The 12947-nt window shown below is 42.0% G+C and overlaps 1 protein-coding gene across 7 annotated transcripts in view; it reads right to left on the bottom strand.

Moving 5' to 3' along the window:
• Positions 1-528: 528 nt before the first annotated feature.
• Positions 529-12947, bottom strand: part of LOC311113279 (sodium/calcium exchanger 1-like) — a gene marked incomplete at both ends in the record, with an annotated part of 29775 nt that continues 17356 nt past the window's right edge. Inside the window, 9 exons of one of the 7 annotated variants that reach the window (XM_084156489.1) lie at positions 529-905; positions 1277-1549; positions 3604-3703; positions 6153-6280; positions 7125-7193; positions 8966-8980; positions 9087-9104; positions 9529-9549; positions 12047-12153. In XM_084156489.1, coding sequence (XP_084012615.1) covers positions 529-905; positions 1277-1549; positions 3604-3703; positions 6153-6280; positions 7125-7193; positions 8966-8980; positions 9087-9104; positions 9529-9549; positions 12047-12153 — 1108 coding nt within the window. Of the gene's footprint in view, positions 906-1276; positions 1550-3603; positions 3704-6152; positions 6281-7124; positions 7194-8965; positions 8981-9086; positions 9105-9528; positions 9550-10994; positions 11117-12009; positions 12154-12947 lie in introns of all 7 variants that reach the window. The other 6 variants (XM_084156490.1, XM_084156491.1, XM_084156493.1 and 3 more) reach the window with 6 other exon arrangements.

The following is a 12947-nucleotide window of genomic DNA, read 5'->3' as shown; positions in this document are numbered from 1 at the left end:
TCTTGATCCAATGAAAGTCACCAGAGAGCTTCCATTTAAAATAAAGCTGCAACAACAGGATTGAAGGAGCTAGCGGACAAACACTAAATTAATAGTTTTAAAAAAACACATAATGCCTCCGTTTTCACGTCTGAATTCTTTTGGGCCATCATCCTGCTGGTGTTGGGTCAGAGGCCTTAGTTGTAGTAGTGGATGCTTCAGATGTCTTGGATGTGGCAGTAAATGGCTTAAGCATTGGATGAGACAGAAAGGCATGCAGTGTCATGGTTCTTAGATTTAGGATAAAGGGACATAGTAGCCAATGGCATAGGAGACATTGGATGGAATTGTACATAGTTCAGAGGTCTTAGATGAAAGCAATAAAGTGGTTATTTTTTAGAAGCATGAAAATATATTTTCGAAGCTTTCAAAGACTAAAAAGCTTTCGAAGACCTTTCAGATGCTTTTGAAGACTCTAGAAGCTAAAGCTTTCAAATATATTTTAAATATTTGTCTTTGAATCTTGCTTTCAGATACTTTTTAGAGAAGTTAGAAGCCCTTAATGTGGCAATAAGCTTCCAGGGAGGAGAAGACGATGTACATGAGCCACAGGCTGAAGAAGAGACAGGTGGTCGCGATTTTGGGGCCCCGGGGCCCACCCAGCTCACCCCCAATCTCGGGTCGGCGGCGGTACATGAGCACGGCCACGGCGACAAAGGCGAAGATGGTGAATAGGGTGACGGAGAAGGCCAGGGTGCCCGGATCCACCCGGAAATCGTTGCCCTTGGAATTGTGGTAGATAGCGGCGATTGACCAGGCCACGCCGATGCCCAAGAAGACATTGACGGCATTGCTGCCCGTTACATTGCCGATGGAGGCGTCAGCGTACTGGTCCTGGATTGCAGCTACCTTGCTGGCAAACGTGTCTGAGAGAGAGAGAGAGAGAGAGAGAGAGAGAGAGCGAGAGAGAGAGAGAGAGAGAGGAAATAAGAATTGTGAATGGTGGCAGGGTGACACAGATACAAAATTAGATGTCCATGCATGACAAGAGCTATGACATAGTGTAGTATTCAAGAACATTTCATACAAAGCACTGCTTTTAGGAGTGACATTGCCTAATTGTGATAAAACCCTGTCATGAGAGTAAAGAGTTAGACGGTGTATGTTACTAACCTGGTATCCCAATGCCGCAAACACCAGATTGGTGACAGAGTCCTAATAAAACCCACCGTTTGTGAATATGTCTGTGTGGTTGTGTATACGTTTCTGTGTGTATTGCAGCATGTATGGAACGCACCTGGCACAGACGTTCCAAGTGCCACAAACACCACGGCGGTCACGGAGTCCTTGAGGCCCACAGTACAGCCAAAGTGGGAGGCCAGGTCTCCGATGAAGGCGGTGAGCAGGCCAATCATGCTGATGGAGACCACGAAGCAGGCCCAGCCGTTCCAGTAGTCGGTGGGCGGCACAAAGGCGAACAGGAGCTTCCAGAAGACGGTGAGGAAGTGCATGACGTAATCAAAGCAGGAGGGCAGCTTCTCCTCGCCGCACTCGTCCTCGTCATCATCGCCTGAGACATTTTGAGGGGAGGGAAGATGTGTTGTAACCCCAACTTCATAGTCAAAGGTTCATTTTCAAAGTTTAACATGGTTAAAACCTCTGCTACAATGTTAACATTCTGGGCAATGTAAATAAGTCTTAAACTGTGAGTGGACCAGGAGAAGCTAGCCACCACTAGTCCATTCTAAATGAAAACAGACAGAGGCTTTTTAGGCTTTCCTAGTACTGTTAGCAGTTAGTCCCACTCTCGCCACTCTCTTTTCCACATTACACAAATAATGAAGCCTCTTATCACATCAAGTCAGGACAGTAAGCCACATCTCTGCTCATTGAAGCCATGGGAGAGTTCATTAGGGTGACTGACAGCGTTGCTTAAAATAGCTGATGTGCAAAATCCATCTGAATGCGTTTCTCTGCATGGGAGCAGGGAATGGTCACGTTTTTGTGTGTGTGTGTATCTGTACTTGTGTGTGTTTTTGATAATACAATACATGTCGTGTCCATAAGTGTGTCTCAAGACATAGGCCTGCATTTCAGTACTTGTTTCAATGTTTGTTTCTACGCATGAGTGGGTGCGTGTGTGTGTGCTCATGCGTGCAATTGAGTGGTTCAACAGATCCAGCTAGACCATGTTCTGTCCTGTTTTGTTTCCAATCTCATTTCTGTTACGGTAAACATACAGGTTAGGGATCAACCATAGTCCAAGTGCAGCAAAGACTGTGCCTATCCTAGTGGAAAGGGTCTGCCTGGATATTAGCACAGTTCAGAACTCACGAGTATACACACACACACAATGGTCGTGCCTGAATACCCATCATTTCATTCTAAATAGTAGGAATTGTTTTATAGAATGTTTTATAGTATGTGACATTTCAAAATGTTTGTATGCTTTAAATGGCAGGATGTCATACTAATTTCAGCTTTTCAGCTAGTAGAATTCACTTTACACTTTTGAGGAAGAGAAGCGTCTTTCGAGAGCCACGTGTCTGACAACAGCTGATAATCAGCTGAGGGGACGCGCTCTACCAAAATGAACGAACGGCGGGAATAAACGTAATTGCTCATTAGATGATGCATTCTCAGTAGGATGAGCCTAGTATGCTGATATATGTTGCTTACTGAATTTGTTTTTTTCTAAACAGTATGTTGTACTAGCACACAGTATGCAGTTTAAGTAAGTAGTAGGCAAGCCTGATTCTGGACACGGCCACAAACACACGGCCACACACACACGTAGTTTAGAACCCAACAAGCAGACTAATTCATTACATGGACTTTTTATTGATCTCATTACTAGCCCTGGAGGAATCTCCTCTGGAGTGCACTCCCATGGCTAACACGCTTTGTCAGCTCCACTCAGGCCCTCAGTGTGTTTGTGTGTGTGTGTGTCTGTTTGCGTGTGTTCGTGCGTGCGTGTGTAGGTAGGTGTGTGAGTGAGATGTGTGTGTGTGTGATTGTGTGTGTGAGATTGTGTGGTTGTGTTGCTTGATGAGTTTGTTGTGCTTCGACGCTCCTCCGTTGATAAATCAACAGTGCATTGTGTCTGGAATGTGCTTCGGAGGGCGTCGCTACTGGAACTTCACTGTTCCCGCTAATTACAAAAAGCATTCCAGTTAAGATTTGGGCAGATGTCTTTGTGACTAGGGTGATTGTGTAGCCAATTAAGACAAATGTGATTTGAAAGGAAAATAACATCATATTTTCTAATTTGGACGAGATTTGATATGGCTCTGAATACATCATACCATATTGTTGACCGAGAATCAGAATATAGGCTGCGTCCCAAATGGTACCCTATTCACTATAGTGCCCTGGTCAAAAGTAGTGCACTATAAAGGGAGTAGGATGCCCTTTGGGACGTAGACATGGTGTTATGTTTAAGACGCTACCCTGAAGGGTTCTTCCTACTACACTTCCTAGACCTAGGGAGTTTTCCCCTGACACTCTAGTTGTGGCTTGCTCTTTTGAGGTTTAGGCCTAGGTTGCTGGTTAGACACTTTGTTACAAACACATTTCTAAAAAGCTCTATAGTTTGCCAATGAAATGATTGATTGATTTGCTTACCAGAGCTGACTGTGATAGCTTCCATAAACTGCTGCCTCCAGCTATTGGTTCCAATCAATAGAGCCAGGTTGGTCTTCTTAATCAGCTTATCCACTGTGTTCTGTGGGACACCAGAAGAGAAGATTTCAGTCTAATAATCCTCAAATCCTGGTTATTTAGCATTCCACAAAAACATACAGTTGAAGTCGGAAGTTTACATACACTTAGGTTGGAGTCATTAAAACTAGTTTTTTACCACTGCACAAATTTCTTGTTAACAAACTATAGTTTTGGCAAGTCGGTTAGGACATCTTTTTCCAACAATTGTTTACAGACAGATTATTTCACTTATAATTCACTGTATCACAATTCCAGTGATGAAAAAAATTGTAGACCTCCACAAGTCTGGTTCATCCTTGGGAGCAATATCCAAACGCCTGAAGGTACCACGTTCATCTGTACAAACAATAGTATAAACACCATGGGAACACGCAGCCGTCATACCGCTCAGGAAGGAGACGCGTTCTGTCTCCTAGAGATGAACGTACTTTGTTGCAAAAAGTGCAAATCAATCCCAGAACAACAGCAAAGGACCTTGTGAAGATGCTGGAGGAAACAAGTACAAAAGTATCTATATCCACAGTAAAACGTGTCCTATATCGACATAACCTGAAAGGCCGCTCAGCAAGGAAGAAGCCACTGCTCCAAAACCGTCATAAAAAAGCCAGACTACGGTTTGCAACTGCACATGGGGACAAAGATCGTACTTTTTGGAGAAATGTCCTCTGGTCTGATGAAACAAAAATAGAACTGTTTGGCCATAATGACCATCGTTATGTTTGGAGGAAAAAGGGGGTTGCTTGCAAGCCGAAGAACACCATCCCAACCGTGAAGCACGGGGGTGGCAGCATCATGCTGTGGGGGTGCTTTGCTGCAGGAGGGACTGGTACACTTCACAAAATAGATGGCATCATGAGGAAGGAAAATTATGTGGATATATTGAAGCAACATCTCAAGACATCAGTCAGGAAGTTAAAGCTTGGTCGCAAATGTGTCCCCCGTGCTTCACGGTTGGGATGGTGTTCTTACACTCAATTAGTATTTGGTAGCATTGCCTTTCAATTGTTTAACTCTGGTCAAACGTTTTGGGTAGCCTTCCACAAGCTTCCCAAAGTTGTGGCAAAATGGCTTAAGGACAACAAAGTCAAGGTATTGGAGTAGCCATCACAAAGCCCTGACCTCAATCCTATAGAACATTTGTGGACAGAACTGAAAAAGCGTGTGCGAGCAAGGAGGCCTACAAACCTGATTCAGTTACACCAGCTCTGTCAGGAGGAATGGGCCAAAATTCACCCAACTTATTGTGGGAAGCTTGTGGAAGGCTACCTGAAACGTTTGACCAGAGTTAAACAATTGAAAGGCAATGCTACCAAATACTAATTGAGTGTATGTAAACTTCTGACCAACTGGGAATGTGATGAAAGAAATGAAAAGCTGAAATAAATCATTCTCTCTACTATTATTCTGACATTTCACATTCTTAAAATAAAGTGGGGATCCTAACTGACCTAAGACAAGGAATTGTTACTAGGATTAAATGTCAGGAATTGTGAAAAACTGAGTTTAAATGTATTTGGCTAACGTGTATGTAAACTTCCGACTTAAACTGTACATGCCCAATGAATACACCTTGGCAGTGCACATGATGTAAAAGGGTCTATACAATACAATAAAGACAAACCAGTTTGATTTATCAGGCCAAACTGTGAACCAAACCATATCTCAACTCCTATATCAACCTCAAAACATACCCGACTTCTATCCTTAAAACTACCCCAAACTGCAAAGAAATGTTTAATGCTCAAATTCTGAAATGTTCATCCTAATCACTGTCTCTTTCACGTGGAATATGGAACTTTTGGATTGACAGATGGCCATGTCAGTGACAGTTGGCATTCGGATGCAATTAAACATTGAAAGGACTCCAGCTGGGCTGACTTAATACATGGGAGATACCACTTAAGACATGGGAGGTACGACTGAAGTAATGGAGATACAATCTCAAGTGCAGCTGGTTGTCTTACTCCCTTTCCAAGTGGTAGAGTGAATGGTTTTAGGGTCCACTAGGTGTTTTATGGTCCTATCAAAGCTGTGATTTACTATTATTAAAGGTACAATTTTGCTGGTTTGTGCCTGACCCGGCAGATTTCAGATAGAAATTAGAGTTAATGATCTGTCATTCTCATTGAAAGCAAGTCTGGTAAGCGGTAGATCTGTTCTATGTGCGGTATGCTATGCTTCCCCTCTGTATGTTTTGTTTTTGCTTATTTTTATTTTCAGTTTTGTACGTCAGCTTCAAACAGCTGAAAATACAATATTTGTGGTTATTCAAAATATATTTCACAGCCTTTTAGATATTGCAATGATTCTCTACACTATACAATGATTTTTGTGTCACAAAAACTAAAATTAGGGGAACATTTTAGTAACCAGGAAACCGAAATGTAGTCATTAATCTTGTAAAATAGTGCGCTTCAGAAACAGACCAAAGCGGAAGTGCTGTCTCGTACCTTGAACTCATACGACTCCTCGATGACCACTTCCAGTTTGACGTGCTCCCCCAAGGTGGGCCGGCCCATCTCAGCGATGCGACGTTCCTCCTCCTCCTTCTTGGAGAGAGCCTCCTCGTCCCCTTCCTCTGAGGGAGATAGGGGGAGAAAGATAGAGAGAGAGGGAGAAAGAAAGAGAAAGGGAGAGAGAACACATTTGGGTGGTTAGTGGCCATGACAAGGACGATACCCATAAGAGGCCATTCATGTGTGTCCGTGAGTGGTCAAGGTTGCTGTTGACTGATCAACACCTGCTCTTGAAAACCTTTACACTTTTCAAAATATTATGCTAAGCCGTGCCGTACTATGCTGCCTTGGATATTTTCTTTTCACATAATCCTTTCTGGCACAGTTCCAGCTACTGTGGTGGATGCATAACCTGGCCAGAGCATAACAGTTCAGCTTGGATCAGTTTAGCAAGGCTCATAAGTGTGAAAATGTCACTTGAGTCCAGGTTTCTGTTGCAAGTGTACCTTCTTGTGCTCTGTTTATGCTAATTGAGTAACGATAAAGTGAGGACTAAGAAAAGTGTGCATATACAGGCTACATAAAGGACCTATGGACATAGATAGCAGGAGAAGCCACAAAGGTGTGTGAAGAGGCAAATGTGCAATAGCTGTATGATACTGACTATTAGCTTTGCAGTGACAATCTAGCCATTTGACTGGCCCAGCGCTAGTCACCGAAGCAGAAACAGAGACATACTGAGCTGATAGAGAAAGGGAGTTCATTCAGAAAGAGTGACACTGGAAATGAAAAAGCAGACTGTTATTTTCGCAGAGATTTCCAGCCGGAGGCAGTATTGAGACAGCCGTGACAGAGAACTCATGAGTCACACAGTGGCGCACGAATGGTAAGAGAGAGAGGGAGGATAGAGAGCGAGACGATAGAGAAGTGAGGGGAGGATGGAGAGGACGAAGGGAGGATGTATACCTGCAATGCTGATAATGGTGGTGGGGACAGGGTTATCCCTACCCTGCACTTTCCGGTAGACGTCCCTGCCTGAGGGACAAGTTCACAGTTCAAAGTTCATTGCACAAAAAGAGACCCCATTCGATCAAAAAAACCTGTGTCCCAAGGTTTCCGGATAAGTTAAAAACACTATCCAATATATTTCACAATATTATGGTGGAGGACCGCATGTTTCAATTGAAAAGCTGTTGAGATTCTTTGGTCCCACTGTAAACATTACTTTGTTGAGTACATGAATTTGAGTACATTTGCTTTGTTAATATTGCAGCTCTAGAGGAATCATGTTTTTAAAGTTATCCAGGGAAAACCAGTGACTGTGTTTGATTGAATAGATTGTTTTTTATATAGCATTTGGGTGGCAAACGCTCCGCCTGAAGAGCTACTGAATGTGCAGAGTTTTGTTCCTGCCCAACACTAACACACCTGATTCAGCTAATCATGGCCCAGACTGAAGAGCTGAATGAAGTGTGTAGCCTAAGTGCTATCAAGTGTGTTAGTGTTGGGCTGGAACAAATGCCTGCACACCCAGTAGCTCTCTAGGACCGGAGTGACCACTGATATAGCACATACAGCCAGGCATGTTAGGTGATATGGCTATACAACTAGCCACACCTTACACAACAAGAACACATTCATAAACCATTTATTAATTATTTGTAATAACTGAATTACCATGATTAAAGTGTGTAGAGTGTGTAAGCTTTATGAATGTCTATTTCCTGTAAAATAGGGGTAATTCAACTCAAGTTCCTGGGGACATAAAATTATTTGAACTAGAATTTAGGTAGTTTCTTTCATTACATTGTTATATTTACATGTATACAGTTGAGTAAGTACAAAGTGATGGTGGAAATTGCATTCCCAAGAGACTTGATTGAACCCTGATGAATAGTGTGACCCGACCATTAACGGACCACGACCCAACCGTTAAAGGACCACAGAGTGCGCTCAGTGATACCAGTGAGTGTCTGATCACGGGCGTGGTCCTATATGAGCCAAAGTGGACAGAGGGCAAAAGCCGTCTGTTTGGAGGTCAGTCTAGGCTTGAGTCATTCCATGATCACCGGTGGCATGCAAATTACACTTGTCTCGACACGCCAGTGGAGGCTGCTGAGGGGAGGACAGCTCATTGTGGCTGGAATGGATCAATGGAATAGTATCAAACACATCGAAGACCAGGTTTCCATGTGGTTAATACAACTCAATTGACTCCATTCCAGCCATTATCATGAGCCGTCCTCCCCTCAGAAGCCTCCACTGGTACACGCCTACACGAACACACAGCGAGGTCACACACACACAGTGAGGTCATTCGTCATCTTTCACACTCCTTCACACGTAGTGAAGTGTGTCTCATTCAGTGATAGGATAGGCCTACATGTTGAATGCCTGGAAGTGCCACAAACCAAGGTGCAAACGAAACAAACTACATTTCTAGTATTCACCCAAAAAAAGACTATAGTAGTACTACAGTAGTACACAAAATATATCCATTCAAGTGTACACAGTGCTGTCTTTGGAGTATATTTGATTTGAAAATATGCCATGCTCAAATCAACTAAAGTCTATCAAAGCTTTCTCAATATAATCAATCTATTATATTGGTTTGTTATGAATGTCTAAATATATATAGTTACAAAGATAGACTAAACAGTGAATGAATAGCCTGAAAGGCTTGTGCCATTAGTAGTGGGTAGGAGAATGCACGATTCTCACAAAGGTGACACATGTTACTTGAATTTGACTTGCTTTAAATTTCAACGATTTAAAGCAATAAATTACAACACTGAATCCTCTCTTACCATAAAGCCTTTTGTCTATTAAAATTAATAAAAAATGACCCATTAATTTATCAATTAATCAATCAATTTATACATTGAATCCAAATAATGTACTTTTTTTTGCAATAGCAATATACCATACCTGTCTTCACGAATCCACCTAAAACCATAGAAAATAAAGAAAATAAATCAAAACATGCCTTTTGGTTGTGAGTGGATATTCATTTATATGATGTATCTTAATAGTATCATTGATTAATGACACATTTTGATCAGCAAATAATAATTAAACTCTAGTAATAAAAATACTGTATAGGCCTACTTCCAACTCACTCTAAATCACTCTTTAATAAGAACAATTACACGTTTTCTTGCAACTGAGAACATCATTTAGGAAATTTATTTACCCTTCCGTAGAAGGTAACCATGCACAGTGACTGCCAGTGTATGCATGTTTGACACTTCACTACAACAGTAACAGACAATGATTGACATTTGAAGTAATACGTGACTTCAGAAGCGAGGGAAACAGAGAGTGTGACAGCACACCAGAGCAGACTAATGAGAGAAAGTAGACTGCTTACCAACTTCTTGAAGCAACACAGCTGATAGGATGGAAACAGATGAGACAAGGGACAGTTGAGCAGAGAGAAACGAGAGATGAGAAACAAGAGAAATGGAAACAAGTAACAAGGGAAACAGAGGAATGAATATACACAAGCCAGTGGCAAAAAGTTATCAGGCAGGTTAGTTATAATATATGACGGCTAGATTTCGTGGTTAGGTTGTTGTTCACTACAGACTAGACATGTCTAGCAATTTTTTGAATTTCAAATCAGGCTTGTAGGACTCGAAATGTTACACATTAAATGCCAATGAAATCTCAGAGGTATATTGGGCACAATTTTAATTCACAGTATCTGTGTGTATTTAAATATATAACATATTCAGAAATAAAAAGAAGGTATTAGTGTGGGTTTCATTGTGGTTTTTGTTACATGCTAAATGTTTCTCCTGGATGAAAGTTTAAACAATGACAACTGATGCCTAAACGCACACTGAATAAGTCAAAGCAAAATGTTTGTCAAAATGATGTTCTAATATTAACCTGCAGTGTACTATTTTGGGCCCAGTTTCCTGAGATGGAACTAAAGTCTCATAAGAGCGTTTTAACGATGCACTGTCCCTAATGTTCGAAAATGTAACGTTACGAGGGTTTTGGGAAACAGAGCCCTAGGTGCTGGTATAGCTTAGTTTGGAGGTCTACATAAAAAATTAAATAAAATGTCAGCACAATAAACATGTACTGCAATCACTTCTCTGTGATGGCAAAATGGGCCTGTTAAATTAACCACCACTACACACCATTTTCTCATTAGCACAATGATAATATGTTAAAAAGTAATTACCGCACATTGAGAGTGGTGATTCAGTATATTTATTGGTACCGTATATAGATGTATGTAATAATCAAAATATATCTAATGGCATTTCTTCCAAAATCCTACAGTATGGAGTCAGAGTCCAACAGGCATACTGCAAAACTCATAATGTCCTCGAGTACTGTGAGTGTGTGATCCAAGCAACACCCCAAACAGAAACAGTGGAACACAGTTAGTACCAAGGGGGATGGTTAGAAAAGGGTAAACTCAGACCATTTGCTTGGCTGAAGACCACAAGAGCTTAAGGGCTAGAAAATGTGGAGGTAAACATTTCTACAGCACCTTCTTGAGCATACAACCATTACCACTCAATGTTCCACCAAAAACTATTATCGGTCTGCACGTCTCATAGGATGGGTCTCCTTAACAGGACAGAACTAAACTTCACTGACTCTGCTCAAATCCTGTTCAGCCCGCCCCATTGAACATCGGTGTTGACCAGGGGCAGTAGATATACAAGACACCAGAGGAGAGGGTAGCCTTGCGACAGCAGAGAAAATACGAGAGGGAGCAGAAGAGGGTGAGAAAAAGAACAGGAAAGTTGGCAGTAAGAAGGAGTGGGAGGAAGAAGAGAAGGAGGAGGTCAGAAGCTTGAGCCCATCTTCTACTCTGTTCAGTTACTCTCACACCTGTCAATCGCCTTTTCCAATGGGGCTCCTGCAGCTCTATGTAGAATCTGGCCTGTCTTTCATATTCGTCGTGGTCAAGTATTCTAACCGCTATGGTCTTCCTGCAAGGGGACACAAGACAAGGTACAAAACAAAAAGGGAAAGGTGAAGGACGAGGGCGGGAGGTGGGGGAAGGGGGAAGGGGGAGGGAAGATTGTGCAAGTTTCACAAACAAACACACACCAAAAAGGATTTGGACTGGTTTCGATATCCACCTATCCACTGGGCCATCCATGGACGTACAGATGGAACAGTTTGTCGGGGTTCGGGGGTAGGGGGGAAGTCGAGCTCTGTTGCACACTCGTACCACCTCATGGTGCATACATGGAGGGACAGTTGGAACTCTTGTTTGGAAGCCTCTATGATCTCAGTTTGAGTTTAAAGATGAAAGCTTTTCACCTCAACTGTCTTCATTGATCTTCATCTCTAATTTAATCATAATATCAATATTGTTTTGTCTGTGCATTTGATATTGTTATGTCCTGGCATTTACCTCTCATAACATTTATATTGTTTTGTCTAGGTGCTGAGGTCAATAAAAGGTCACAGATTAAAAAATGGACTACTCAGAACAAGTGCTCTGTAGTCTAGGTCTGACTAAAATAGTTTTAGGATCAATGCTGGTCCTGGAGGACCAATGTGTATGCTGGTTTTTGCTCCAATCAATCTTGGGATTCATAATCAAGAAATATACACCTGACCAAATATGGTTGAAAGGTAACAATGAAAAAAGACCAAAAAGAACTCATCGAGAATCCAGAGAGAAGGAAAATCTGGCTATTACAGGGGTCCTCTTGGACCAGGATTAGGAAAATGCTCCATGGAGGATGGAAATGTGACCTCTATCCATGTACACCCAATACAGTTGGTCTGAGCGAGCACAAAGTAATACTGGATGGATCCATTAGGGGACGCCATACACGGCGAATGGAATGGGTGCGGGGTTAAGGGGTACAGGGTTGGGACCAAAGCCTGGGAAGGGAACGCCCCACCTTTCCTCTCACTCATCTCCAGCAGCTGAGGCTCTCCCATCTCAAGGAAGAAGTTCTTGTTTTTCTCATACTCCTCGTCATCGATTATATTGATCTGTATAGTTTTGCTGAAACAGAGAGAGAGAGAGAGAGAAAGAGAGAGAAAGAACAAGGTTGCAAATAGAAAAAAGCGAATGGAGAGTGTGGACATGAGGGAAGAAGAATGACGAGCCATGCATCGTCAAACAACACAAAGGCGACAGCACAAAAACTAAAAAGGAAGATGGGTTGTAGGGTGACATCAAGCGATTCCAGTGGGGGGAAACAATAAATCATAAACAATGAAATCACTGTCTTTTATACAAAAATGTACTGGAAAGATGAAAACACCCCCATATATCACCTCATCAAAACACTACATTTAGGTTCTGAATGAAGGTAATTTGAGTCAAATGAGGGACACAACAATTCACAACAAGACTGAAATATTTTCAAGAATGTGACTATGCAGTGCTCTATTGATTGTCCAATAAGGAAGAGGCCTTACTTGAAAAATGTACAGGTTCTGTACTGTTAGTGTTCTTATACGCCACAGGCCCTATGTACAGACAGGCATGGTGGACCTTTTTTCCCTCCAATATATATTATTGCATTTTCTTCTCAACAACAGGTCAAATGTAAGTTGAGCTTGGCTTGGCTCAGTACTGTGAAAAGGCCTAGAGAGTCTATCAGTCTATGTTATAGTCTTATACTGTGGCTCAGGCCCATGTTTGAGAATGACCAGGATCCTCTCAACAGCGATGCTACCCAAATATGGAGACTAAAACAACTCTCCGAGACAAAAAACAGAGCACCCATGGGTTGAAGACGCACTCCTGAATATTGTTTATAAACTAAACCAGGGGGAAATTATTGCCTGGTC

Source organism: Coregonus lavaretus (assembly GCF_964263955.1).
Source record: "Coregonus lavaretus genome assembly, chromosome: 40".
Lineage (NCBI taxonomy): Eukaryota > Metazoa > Chordata > Actinopteri > Salmoniformes > Salmonidae > Coregonus > Coregonus lavaretus.
This window is presented reverse-complemented; position numbering and strand designations above follow the sequence as displayed.